At 52.7% G+C, this 13,757-nt stretch overlaps 2 protein-coding genes across 2 annotated transcripts; one reads left to right on the forward strand and one right to left on the reverse strand.

The window, feature by feature from the left end:
• Positions 1-850: 850 nt before the first annotated feature.
• On the forward strand, positions 851-4,812 carry CLUP02_05548 (glycosyl hydrolase family 38; the record flags this gene model as incomplete). Its single annotated transcript, XM_049284554.1, has 5 exons — positions 851-855; positions 1,178-1,558; positions 1,622-3,365; positions 3,420-4,150; positions 4,203-4,812. The coding sequence occupies 5 exons, from the start codon at positions 851-853 to the stop codon at positions 4,810-4,812; spliced, it is 3,471 nt and encodes a 1,156-aa protein (XP_049141697.1).
• Positions 4,813-5,066: 254 nt separating this feature from the next.
• On the reverse strand, positions 5,067-11,181 carry CLUP02_05549 (CAP-Gly domain-containing protein; the record flags this gene model as incomplete). Its single annotated transcript, XM_049284555.1, has 12 exons — positions 5,067-5,192; positions 5,247-5,749; positions 5,834-6,458; positions 6,536-6,655; positions 6,714-6,807; positions 7,061-7,252; positions 7,986-8,266; positions 8,325-8,337; positions 8,376-8,454; positions 8,540-8,634; positions 8,699-10,636; positions 10,691-11,181. 12 exons carry the CDS (start codon positions 11,179-11,181, stop codon positions 5,067-5,069), a joined length of 4,557 nt encoding a protein of 1,518 aa, XP_049141698.1.
• Between the last annotated feature and the right edge of the window lie 2,576 nt (positions 11,182-13,757).

Genomic DNA, 13,757 nt, shown 5'->3' on the forward strand with positions numbered 1-13,757 from the left:
TTACAGTGGGGTGTCAAAGGTTCGTGTGCAGCGCACAGTATCCCGCAAAAGTATCACTTTTCAACAGCGAATAAAAGCCTCATTATAATAATAAACTCAGGAAAAAAAATCACTATATAACTATTTTACTATTATTTTAGTATATATATAAGTTACACTATAGTTTATTCAATAATTAAAGCGTAAAATAAATCTTTTAGGAAATAGGTTTTAAAAAGCTTTTATTATAGTAGATTATAGGGCCTCTTAAGTACGAATAGCACTGTACTTCTTAGTAAATTTATTTTTCTTTTTTACTCTACTTTTATATTTTACTATAATATACTAATATAACGTATATTAAAATATATAAAAAATGATTCTATATACCTTATATACTTAAATATTTAATTAATATTTTAAAGTATTTTATTTATACCTAAGTTTTTAAAATATTCGTGGTTATAAAGAGACGTAATTAGTAGGCTCAAGGTGACGCACTGGGAGGGTGTACACGAACTTTTGGCACCCTACTGTACACCGACGAAGGTACATCCTGGCTGTCTCCAAATTCTATCGTCAACATCACACTTACTGCAAGGTGGCATTCGACACCTCACAATAACAAGCTGTGCTCTGCATCGTTTCTTGTTTCCTTTCTACGAGGGCACTTGTTCCTTTTTGGTGGCCATCCGTATCCTCATTGTACTCGTCTACCTCATCTCCATCCGTGGCGCTTCTTGCTCCGGCCATCTCAGCCCGGGCGGATATCGAATCACAATCCTAACATCGGTCTTGTCGACAATCCTCTATACCGTCACCTTCCCCTCTCAGCCGCTGGGCGCTGTATTCGTATCACCACATCGACAAGATGAGGTATGTGAGGTGCTCTCAATGGTGGACGATCCACCGAGCATATTCCGCCCGGTGTTCCGAGCTACTTAGCTTCTCCAAGGGGGATCGCATGATGGCTGCGTCACCTCCATCACACGCCCATCCTTTGCCCAACCTCCCCGCACTTGTCGCTGCACCGAGCTGTCCCCGCACGCTCCTACTGGCTGTGTTTCAGTGTCTGTCTATCTGTACTGCAGGGGTACTCCCGTGCTCTACCTTAGCTCCCCCCTCAAGAGCTTCGAGTCCGTCTCTGCTTTCAGACAATCCCGAGGTCAAAGCTAACAAGAACACCCTCCTTTCGTAGCCATAACAACTCCAAAACCCTTAATCAACACCTCAACGACGCCTTCCAAGCTTCCCAGTCTTCAGAAGAACAAGGCGCCGGTCCACCTTTAACTGCTTCGCGATCCGATCATCACCACTTATCGGTGCCCCATCGTGTACGCCGATTGAACAATCGATCAGCTCCACCTGGTACCGTCGAGCAATTGAAGCAGTCCGAAGACAGGCTACTCGACAGCTTCGCTGGACAGACCACCATGGGCGGCGGAAAAGAACTCAAGAGCAAGAGCTCTTACCCAGCTCTCGCGTCTCGACCTGTCGGACAATGGATCTCAAAGCTCTACAAGGATAGAATTAACCAATTCTACTCTACCGGGCAATGGGAGAAGCACAATCTCCTGGCGTGCGTAACCCCCCACAATGCCCCGTAGTAAAGCTGGGGAACGTCCCGCTAACTGCGCTATAGCATGATGACGGAGGGCACCGCATCGGGCGAACCTCATGTTAAACTGTCCGTCTGGGACGCTCCCGAAACCACTCGACCAACGTTCAAGGACGCTGTTTCGCACGAATTCAAAAAGACCGAGGTGGGCGCCTGGTTTGGCCCATCATGGTCGACACATTGGTTCAAGGTTGTCTTGACCGTTCCGAAAGAACTTCGTGACAAGGACCTGCTTGAACTTCACTGGGATGCCAATAATGAAGGCCTCATCTGGACCGAGGATGGCAAGCCGCTGCAGGGTCTTACTGGGGGTGGCGAGCGGGTAGAATGGATCCTGCCCAAGGAGTTCAGGGACGGCAAGGAACACATCATCTACATCGAGATGGCCTGCAACGGCATGTTTGGAAACGCTCCCGGTGGAGACTCAATCCAGCCTCCAGACCCAAACAAGTACTTCCAACTGGGACGGGCTGACATAGTTGCTGTCAACCCCGAAGCACGAGCACTTTACTTTGATATCTGGATCATTGGCGATGCTGCACGGGAGTTTCCTCAGGACTCGTGGGAGCAGCACAGAGCTCTCAAGGTTGCCACCGATGTCATTGACGCCTTTGAGCTCGGCAACAAGGAATCGATCGTAAAGTGTCGAAAGATTGCTCAGGAGTACCTTGGTTCGAATGTCGACTCGCACAAGGTCTACAGCGATGACAAAGAGCCTCAAGTCTACGGCATTGGCCATTGTCATATCGATAGTTGTTGGCTCTGGCCTTGGGCTGAGACCAAGCGCAAAGTCGTCAGGTCTTGGTCTAACCAGTGCGATTTGATGGATCGATACCCAGAGCTGAACTTTGCTTGTTCGCAAGCCCAGCAATACAAATGGTTGAAGGAGTTGTACCCCTACGCCTTTGATCGTGTCAAGACGAAGGTCAAGGAGGGCCGATTCCATCCTATCGGAGGCAGCTGGGTCGAGCACGACACCAACATGCCCAGTGGAGAGTCTCTTGTGCGACAATTCCTGTACGGACAGAGATTTTTTGAGAGCAACTTTGGCGAGCGTTGCCAGACCTTCTGGCTTCCCGACACCTTTGGATACGCTGCTCAGCTTCCACAGCTGTGCCGACTTGCTGGCATGAATCGCTTCCTCACCCAGAAGCTCAGCTGGAACAACATCAACAACTTCCCACACACCACCTTCAACTGGGTTGCTCTTGATGGTAGCCAAGTAATCTGCCACATGCCACCATCAGAGACCTATACTGCCGAAGCGCACTTTGGCGACGTGAAGCGCAGTGTCAGCCAGCACAAGTCGATGGACCAGGACCACACCTCCTTGCTTGTATTCGGAAAGGGCGATGGTGGCGGCGGCCCTACTTGGCAGCACCTCGAAAAGCTCCGCAGGTGTCGCGGTATCTCTGATCAGATTGGCATGCTGCCTAGAGTGCAGATGGGCAACAGCGTCGATGACTTCTTCGACAAGCTGCAGCCGAAAGCCACAGAGTTTGTCACCTGGTACGGCGAGCTCTATTTCGAGCTTCATCGTGGTACATACACCACGCAGGCGAACAACAAGCTCAACAACCGCAAGTCGGAGGTCCTGCTCAGGGAAGTTGAACTGCTTGCCACCATTGCGACGCTTAGTGATACCAGCAAGAGCTACAAGTATCCCAAGAAGGAAATCGACGATATGTGGGAGGCTGTCCTGCTCTGTCAATTCCACGATTGTCTTCCGGGTAGCTCCATCGAGATGTGTTACGATGATTCAGACGAGGTAGGTCTCGACACAGCGGATTTCACCTGAACTATTGCTGACTAGATTGGCTAGCTCTATGACATGGTCTTCAAGACGGGCAAGAAGATTCTTGAAGATATCCACAGTGTCTTTGGAGCGTCCGCCGCCACCACCGGCCGTCTTAGTGAGACGGTTGCCCTGAATACTCTCCCTTGGCACCGCAAGGAGGTTGTCGAAATATCCGAGACCGAAGCGGGTGTTGCCTGCGGCGAGGGCCAGTTGTTGACCATTCGTCCCTTCAAGATTTCTGAAGAAGAACCAGCTGTTACGATTGAAGAAGTTAGCAGCGGCGTCTTTGTGTTACAAAACGACCAGCTCAAGGTCAAGGTCGAGAATGGCACCATTACATCCCTCTACGACCGCAATGCCGATCGCGAGGTGATCGCAAAGGGAGGTAAGGCCAATCAGTATGTCATTTTTGATGACAAGCCTCTCTACTGGCAAGCTTGGGATGTCGAGGTGTACCATCTCGACACTCGAAAGGAGCTCCCGAGTGGCACAACGTCAATTACTGAGCAAAAGGCCCATCGCGTCAGCTTGACTACTCAGATCAAGATCAGCGAAGAAAGTTCGATCAAGTCCACTATTTCTCTCTCCGCCGCCCTCAAGGGGCAACAGTCATGGGTTGAGTGCAGTGCTGAAGTTGACTGGCACGAGACTATGAAGTTCCTCAAGGTCGAATTCCCCGTGGATGTCAGAAATACCGAGGCCTCTTACGAAACAGCGTATGGCCTTGTGAAGCGACCTACTCACTACAACACTAGGTATGCTTTTTCCAATATGTCATGACAGAGCTATTGCTAATGAATTGTACAGCTGGGACATGGCCAAGTTCGAGGTCTGCTGCCACCGTTTCGCCGATCTCTCTGAGCACAACTACGGAGTTTCTATCCTTAACGATAGCAAGTATGGTTTCGCCACTGTCGGTAACCTGCAGCGCCTCTCTCTTCTTCGGTCTCCCAAGGCTCCTGATGCTCACGCCGACATGGGAACGCACCAAATTCGCTGGGCGATCTTCCCTCACGAAGGAACACTGAGCTCCTCCACTGTACGGGCAGCCTACGCCTTCAACAGCCCTCTGAAGCTACTCTCTGCGCCCAGCGCCGTGCAGGCATCTCTCAACAAGAGCCCTGTGAAGCTCACTGGGGATGGCTCTCTAATCCTCGATACCGTCAAGCGTGGCGAGGACGACGAGGATGTAACGCGTGGCGAGCTCCCCAAGCGCAAGGGCCGCAACGTTATTCTTCGCGTTTACGACAGTCTCGGCGGCCAGAGCAAGGGTGTCATTGAGACGACTTGGGACGTCAAGCGCGTTTTCAAGTGCAACCTTTTGGAGGACGACATTGAGGAGATCAAGATTGACGGTGGAAAGTTCTCGATTACTCTGCGACCCTTCGAGATCGCAACATACCGCCTCGAGTTGTAGGACGAAGATTTGAGCGACTGCGGTCTCGATCACGAGTGTCCCTCGGATGAGTATGAGTATGACGAGGTGAACGAACAGCTCGCCTCCACCTTGAGCGAGATCTTGGACCACGAATATGTACACTTGGGCTAGGAGGCGCTGCGATGGATAATGAAGGCTTTAAGTAGGCGCCTGTACTTCAGAAAACTCTTGAAAAAAAAACCCAAAAAAAACCCAGAATATCTCTCTAGCTCCTTTGCCTACATACGCCCTCCCTAGAACGCCGTGGTGACATGAAGCCCATCGAATCTTCCTTGGGAATAGTAGAAAGATGAAACATCGTTATACAATACATCACTCTTTGCGCAAGCCTCTTGGTTTCGTTCGTCCTTTGAGTCCGTCTACCTCATTCACAGCGACCCCTCTTGAGGCAGGTCTTCAATGACGCTCTCCACCAGGTCAATGAGCTCGTCAATGTCTGGCCTCTCAGTAGGCTCGACATTGAGACATTTCCTCACGACATCGCGAATGGGCTCGCTGATCTTGACTTCTCCGGCTCCCGCACCGGCGTCCGCCGTGGCGGCCGCTTTGCCCTTCATGCCGCCGCTGGTTCCCGTGCGCTTGATGCCCTCGTCGGGGAAGCGCCAGTCGCCGCCGAGGACGCACATGCTGAGGGAGCCGCCCGTCTCGTCGGAGCGGGCCTCAAAGGGGGACTTGCCGACGAGGCAGGCGTAGAGGGTGCAGCCCATGGACCAGATGTCGACTTTTGTGTCGATGACGGTCCCCGTGCGGACGTCGAAGAGTTCGGGGGCGCGGTAGGGCATCGTGCTGTGCTCGGCGGCCGTGTCCTGGACGGCGATGGCGAGGGAGTGGGACGTTATCGGGATCGGGGAGGGGGCGATGGAGCCCAGGTCCATTAGGATTGGGTTTGAGCCCGAGTCGTCAATCATGATGTTGCCTATTTTTGGTCGCAACGTTAGTCTTGGGCGTCTGTCTTTCTGAGGAGCAGACGAGGGCAATTAGGGATTAGGGAGCAACGAACCTGGCTTGATATCCCGATGCGCGTACGACTTTACGTCCCCGGACCCGGGCGTCTCGCCCTCCATCAGCGGCCTCTGCTGCTCGTTCTCGTCCTCTTCGTCTGCGCCCGCGGCGGCCGCCATACTGGAGACGCGCTTCCCGCCCTTGTTCTTCTTCCCGCTCTTCTTGCGCTTCGGCCCGGCGCCCTGATCGTCTTCGTCGCCGTTGCCCATCTCCATCCTCTCCATTGCGGCGGGCTGTGACGAGGATTGCCCGCCACCGCCGGTGTAGTGATGCATCTCCCTGAGCGCCTTGCACACCCCGAGAAACAAGAGCATGAGCCTGCGCTCGGGGAAGGCAGTGTGGTTTACGAGGTTGGCGTTGATGAGGTCCTGGAGGTTGCCGCGGCGGTAGTAGGGGAGGAGGACGTAGACCGTCTTGGAGCCGGGCTCGCCGCCGCGCTCGGTGGCGATGGCGTGGTCGACACCGTGGATGATGCCCGGGCTGCGGGCGAAGAGGCGGTAGGCGTCGACCTCCTTCATGGCCTGGGCGACCGACTCTGCGCCAAAGGGGCATCGGATCTTTTTGAGGGCGAATTCTTCGGCGGTTTGGGTGTCTTGGACGAGGTAGACGTAGGAGAAGCCGCCCTGTGTGTTTTCTCAATGATTAGTGCATGTTCCAATTCGTCAAGCGTGGAAAAGAGGAGAGCGCGAAGGAAGCTTACCTCGCCCAGCAGGCGGAGGATCTTGAAGCTCCGACTGTTGATCTTGAGTGTCGGCGAGCCGGGGAAGCAGTTGAGGCAGTTGCCAAAGGAGTAGAGCACGTCGAGGAATATTTGCGCCATCTTGAAGGGCGGGTGTGTATTGATTGCGTAAAGACGACTGGGGGGTTCAACCCGGTACGATACGGTAGTCTAGGGAATTGTCGTCGAGTTCGCGTATGGTAGACGTTGAAGCGCTGGTGTTGCAGACCAAAGAGATTCCGCAGTCGTCCGTTCTGGGTCGGCGTATTGGTGATCAGACACTTTGAGAAGAGAAAGCGTATTCTCTACCCGGAATTGGAGGTCCGTGACGAATGAGGTCGGGAGAAAAGTGTCGTTAAGCAAGTCTCGCGATTGGAACTACGCGGACAACAATTGAAATGACAAAAAGAGGCCCAACGGGGTCGAATGCTGTAAGATCGTGGGATATTGCGTTGGCGCGCGATTGAAGAAACAAGAATCAGGACAGCTAATAGCTTGCCCGCTTACTTGCTGCTATGCTGTGTGCTGTGCCACTGCTTGCTTGCTTTCCCCCCGGTAACCAAAGTGGGCAGGAAGCTGACGGGTTGACGGGGACGCTGACGCAGGTCCGTAGTGCTGCGGTACGGTCCACGTCCCAGTAGTGCGCTTCCTAGGATCCGCTTTCGGGGAACGCGGGACTCGGGAGGGCCGTTGTAGAGTCTGCAATCGAGTACAGTAGGGTGCCAAAAGTTCGTGTACACCCTCCCAGTGCGTCACCTATAGCCCACTAACTACGTCTCTTTATTACTATAGATATCTTTTAAACTTAGGTATAAATAATATAGTTTAAAGTTTTAATAAAGTATTTAAGTATATAAAGTATATAGAACTATTTTTTATATATTTTAAAATATATTATAATAGTACTTTATTATATAATATAAAAGTAGAAAAAAAAAAGAATTTACTACGAAGTATAGTGCTATTCGTACTTAAAAGGCCCTATAATCTATTATAATAAAAATCTCTTAAAACCTATTTTTTTAAAAGATTTATTTAACGCTTTTATAATTAAGTAAAACATAATATAACTTAGATATATACTAATATATTAGTTAATTAGTTATATAGTAATTTTTAATATCTTTTTCTTATTATATTTAAGTTTTTATTCGCTGTTGAAAAGTAGTACTCTTGCGTGATACTGTGCGCTGCACACGAACTTTTGACACCCCACTGTATATAGATGTTCTAGTGTATAGTCGCTGGGAAAGAATGCGATTATTCTGTGCTTGCCGCAAGCAATTGTTAAGGACGAGATCACTATTCTCAATGGGAAATTAAAGGGAAAAAATACGACGAAAACTTTGACATGATCTGAGGCGACTTCTTCGAGGGGACAGACACATCAGACCAACAACGGAGTATGTACCTCACCAGACGTGCCTGGCACCCAATACCCAGCTCTGGGCTGCGCCCTGCTGAGGATTTGAGGTACGAATCCCCCGTCGTGCGCAAAGGCCGTGAAACGTCACCAGGGACCCTCTGAGGTGGAGAAACGTGGAAGGGCACACACTGGAGAGTGGCATTGAGCACCAGAGGCCCCCGGCCGGCAGCGACGGGAAGACCCTTGTCGTCTGAACGCAGCCCGTCCGCTAGGAACATTTGATGATATTGACTTCTCGACCGAAGAGCTTCACAGCCCACGAGAATCTCCCGTCGATTGAGGGGTGTCTGCAATGGATTCATTATTCATGTTTTGAAGGTCTACTACTATTAGTATTATAGAAACCTCTCGGGGTGAACTGAATGTCAACAAAGCAAGCCAATGACCTCATGTCACCATCCCCTGCTGTCGGTTGACTTCAACATGCGAAACCAACTCCGCGAAACACAATTCTCATCGAGCTGTGGTATCATCGCTACAAATGCTGTCACGAACGAAAAACTTCCATCGCTCTAGCCGCCCTTGAATCCTACACAAAATGGGATATACCGCACTCTGACATTGAAAGACCGGCCAAGACAAGCACACCAGAGTGGCCAGGCCCTTCTTTTCAATCCAAAACAACGCTTGCTGTCGAGATTCAAAGTCCATCCGCCTAGAATGCATCTTCGAATGGACAATCGACGCTTTCGTGTCCATCTCTCTCACATAGGGCACACCACTTGGAGACGTCGACAATTCCGCTCTCCTTTCCAGCCACAGGGCCGGAATCCATCGGATTTGGGAAGATCTTGACGGTCGGCGGAGGAGCAAGCGGCTTAGACTTGATTGGCGATAGAGGAGCCGGTTTGTCTTCGGCGGGGATGGGCTTCAGTTCCTCCTTGATGGCCTTGCCGGCATCGCCGTTGGTCTTGCCACCCTCGTTGCCAAACATATTGGTGCAAGTAAGGATATCGTGTCCGCCAGTCTCGCAAATTTCGCACCAAAGAGTACTATTATCCGTGACTGACGAGTAGGCGTCACTTTCGGGCATCGTGTCCAGTGTACGAACACGCTTGTGCGTCGTCGTGGGAGACTGGGGCTCGCTGTTGCGCATCAAGATGACGGTATCTCGAGAATCGCGCAATGAAGAACGCTGCGCACCGCCGTTGGCCAGAGGTCCGGTGAGCTGAGTCGTGACGCTTCCCCTACGAAGTCTCTCCACTTCCCGCTCGAGCTCCTCCTCGCGACGGCTCTTGTCTTTCACGACATCATTGAGCTCTGCCAGCTCGAGCTCCAGCCTTTCACGAGCCACTGCGTTCTCGCGTACGGAGGGGTCCTCAGCTTTGTCGGCCCCAGGAACAGAATCGCGACTGAGAGAGTGGATGATCGCCTTAAGACCCCGAATCTCATCTTCCTTCTGCTCCAATTCCTTGGAAATGGAGCCACGGTCTCCGTTGCTTGGACCTGTGGTGCCGTTCATTCCGGCTGATGCCTTTTCGCGCTCCCTGCGCAGCTCAGTTCGTGTACGCTCGACTTCACCACGGAGGAATTCGACCTCCCCTCTTGCTTCCGCTTCACCGCGTCGTGCGTCCTCGAGACCCTCTTCGAGCTCTTGAACCAACTCCTCAAGCTGCTTCAACTGACGAGCTACCGAATCTACGTCATCCGTCCGCGATTCGAGCTCACGCATTTCCATCATCAACTCATCGATGCGCTTTTCGTATACTCGTTCGGTTTCGGAACTAGCCATTTCGAGGGTGTCGATGGTGCTTCGGAAGTCGGCTCGGTGTGCGTCGAACTCGGCAGTGAGCATCGCAATCTTCTCATTCTTTTCTCTGACCAATGCGCGAAGTTGCATCGAGTCCTTATCGTCGAGACTGTTGCGCTTGGGTGCTGACAGATCCGAACTCTCCATAAGAGTCTGAAGCTCGGTCAAACTGCTCTCCATCTCTGCCAACGTAGATGCTTGATCCCTCAACTGCCTTTCACGGTCGTCCAGTTGTGCTCTAAGCCGGTCAACCTCGTCGTCGTTCTGAGCTCGTGACGCGGCCCTTGAGCCGGCTCCAGCCCGCGATGGTACTCTGAACTTGGAGCTGTAGGAAGATACCGAATTGGTGCTCCCATTGGTCTGTGTTCGCTGCAGAGTGGCTGGTGGCTGGGGCATCGGCTCTTCGTCAAACATTGACGTTTGGCCAAGGGCAGAGGCACTGCGCGGACCAACACTTGGCTTCCTATCCAATCGTGAACCTTTGCTCGGGTCTCCAGCCGTTCCACGAACGCTCTGCGCGAAGCGATTCGGGGCAGGAGAGCTGTATTTGGAAGGCACCTTTCCGGGTGTCGCCAGTGATGGTCTCGGTCCTGGGGTCATCTGTAATTTTCGTACAGGCGACTCCGGGCGTACAGAGGGCCTGCTCATCGACTTCTTCAGTTGAGGACTGACTGATCGGCCGGGGGCAACGCCAGGGCCAACAGATTTGCTGAATAGCGGCACTGACGGCGTCGGAGGTGTGTTCGTGGAGTTCTGCGTGCCGACCTTGAGACCGCCCATGGTGCTGGCAGTGGGAGTGTGAGGAAACGAGCTGGAAGACGAGCCCGGAGGAGAGTCTCGTCTCACGGCTTTGTTGAGAGGGAGAAAGATGCCTGCGCCAGGAAGAGTCGTAGTAAAGTAGGAAACACTAGATGCAGTCAGGCGCGAATGTTATTGACAAACTGGTTGGGCGCAAACTTACCCTTCCACTTCGCCCGAGTTCTTGCCCCGCTGAGAGAACTCGGGATGCAGCTCGACACCAGCAAAAGTGCCCTTCTTTCCATCCACCGAACCAATAAAACGGACAGTGCCTAACATGTTGCCCGGGACTTCAACGACATCGCCGAGAACGAAATCGGTCCCGGCCCTACCGGGCGTGGCGGGTGGCATTTTGCGATCGGGCGACTCGGCTAGCACGCTGTTGTAGGCATAGGACTCGCTTACATCGGGGATGGAGGCGAGAGACTTGGGAGTAAGAGCAGCCAAGGAGGATTTGCGCGGAAGCGATTGATGGGAGGGCGTAAGTCGCGAATGTGTGTTGTAGAGGGAATTAAGACTGGGAGAGGAAGCGGTTGTGGAGGAGGCGAAGTTGCTAGTGAAGCTGGTAGCTTTGCGAAGAGTTCGCGGCGGGTGGGCAAGACTTCTATGGGTCGGCGCGTATGCGGCGGTCGCTGTTGTTGTGGTGACGGACATGATGAACAGTCAGGTCGGGTCGATTTGGGTGTTTAAGGCCAGACGGGTCCAGAAGATTATTGGGCGCGGGTGCTCGCGTACAGGGTGCCAGCCAGTAATGCGACCGCTAGATTGCGCACCGGATGGCAGCTTTACTGGCCTTGGCTCACTACTAGGCGGCGCGGGTAAGACCAGGTTCCAGGTTGTGGTGGTGGTGTTGATTCCCGAACGCCCCACTCGTCGCCCGCAAGGTAAGGTATCTTGGGGCCAACGTCAACTAAGGTTGCTTGCCTTAGTCGCAATTGCAGCCGAGCAGCGAATGAGAGGCGCGAGGCAGGCCGTGTTGGGCGATAGAACGGGAGGGTTAATTCGTAAATATCTGACAGCCTTGGGTGGGAAAGGCAAGCGCAAAGACGTGGCGGACAGGACAAATTTCGGTCGATTGGGCGGTAGGCAGTAAACTGACAGATAGACAGGCGGACGCTATACCGAAAGAGCGCTAAGAGCTAAAGAACCGTGAGGTGTGATCGTCTCGGGGCCTTGGGCGTGTCTTTGACGTGGAGAATGATTTGTCTCTAACAGTCGTCGCGAGTTCGTCTTTCAATGAGCCTGACAGATCATCTGACAGCTCCGAACAGCTTGACCAGCGCCGACTGATACCAAGGGTTCCGTATGAGTCGCAGGAAGAGCGAAAGAGAGAGAGAGAGAGAGAGGCCCGGGCAAAGATACCAGGGCAGTCGGCAACGACGGCGACGATGAGAAGATGAAGGACAAAAGAAGCCCGACGCAAGCAAAAGAGTTAAAGTGGTCGCCAGACGAGGGGCTTTTTGTGACGCTCTGAGCCTCCTTTCCCCTTGTGAGCCCTTGTGAGAGAGCACGGCCGTCCTGACTCCTTGGGATGGGGTCTCAGACGTTGACCACTTATGGTTCAGCTCTTTAGGTAAGGATCCGTAGACCAGCGAGATGCAGGGGTGATGGATGTCAAGGGGAGCGGGAAATGGGTTGGTGATCCGTCAGTTGGAGTAGCGTTACCCTTGCGGTGGGATCAGGTACCGTGACGGAGGTGTGTGTGGTCGTTGGAAGGTGGTATTCTCGGGCGAATACTCAATACTCTGTAATTGAAGTGAGGACTGAAGTGAGGACTGAAGAGAGGTAGGAGTCGCAAATTCGCAAATGAGGTGGGATGGCGGGATGGTGGGATGGTGGGATGCAAAGAATGACAAGAGCAAGACACATACGCCGTGGCACACGGGCTGAGAAGAAAGAGGCGAGACAGACGGAAGACTGGAAGACGAATGATTGGGAAGGAGAGAGCTATATCTGAGTTGGGACGAGACAAAACGAGCAAGACTCAACTGTGTCTGCGTCTGCGTTGGTCTTCTTGGTTTTGGTCTCGTCAGGTCGGGCACATTCCACAGCTGTCTCTTTGTATCGCGGAGCAACAGCTCAGCTACTTGTTTACGTGGATCCCGATTCAGTCCTTCGCTGGACTGGACAGGCAGCTTCGTCTACCTTACCTTACCAGGTCTTGAAGCTTCATGAGGTGACGAGGTACCTAAAGGTAGGGGATCGAGTAGATGCCCGCCTGCAATTGGGCCATCAGCCTGCATCGCTCCTTCATCTTCCCCATCACACATCGTAGCGCGGCCGCAGATCTCACAAAAAAAAGACCCTGGAACGTCGAGAAGACACAAAAGGAGGCTCGTCAGTGGCCCCAGCTGCTCCCCATTCCCCTCGCGGTTGCCATGACGCTGTCGTAGCTTTGCATCGTCCGAACCGGTGGCTGCTTAACGCTGCATGCAGACAGCGGAGGTGTATGTAGACGCCCAGCCCAGTCCAGCAGGGGCAGTTTGACCGCCTACATGCACCTCAACGTGTTCGACGTCTGAGGAGTATCCGTACAGAACCTGTCTCTTCCTCACGCCGCCGTTGCTCGTTGCCATGCAGCGGGTGGTTCACCAGCAGAGCTACTCACACCATGGGTGGGAAAATCTGCCTCCTCTCATCTTGATGGTGTGCTTCATCAAAATTTCTGCAGTCGCACATGGGCCCTATCATCTCTGGAAAACAATGACTATCCAATGTATCAATGCAACTTACACTGTGACTGGCGTAGCATCAGAGCAGTTATTGCGAGCAACCACTCACAGTCCAATGTCGCCAGGCAATCTTAAGTTTGGCTCGATGCACCAGTTCGTTCCGTCTGCGCCTCCCAAATTTAGACAGACACCGGTCGAATTCTGACGGATTTGGAGGGTCACATAATTACCACAACAAATGTTACCTCATCAGTACCCCCTCATCCCGGCAGCCCGCCCATGAAAACCTACTGTGTATTCATCCTCAACGGTCGAACCGACTCCAAGAAAGCCAGGGAATGAGTCGTGTCGTAGTACCGAGCATTGCGGCATTGCTACTCCGGACTGTCCTCGGCTCTCAAGAGAGAAAGAGGCTCCTCCAGGTTATCCGTTGAAAGAAGATGGATCCTCCCTGCAGCCCGTCACGCGGCTGCATGATGCGAATCAGCACCAGTTAGGAAAGGACAGCGTCGCATCAGATCCGCCAAACGGCGCTGCTGACTACAGAATAGGCACAGA

Source organism: Colletotrichum lupini, chromosome 3 (assembly GCF_023278565.1).
Source record: "Colletotrichum lupini chromosome 3, complete sequence".
Taxonomy (NCBI): Eukaryota; Fungi; Ascomycota; class Sordariomycetes; order Glomerellales; family Glomerellaceae; genus Colletotrichum; species Colletotrichum lupini.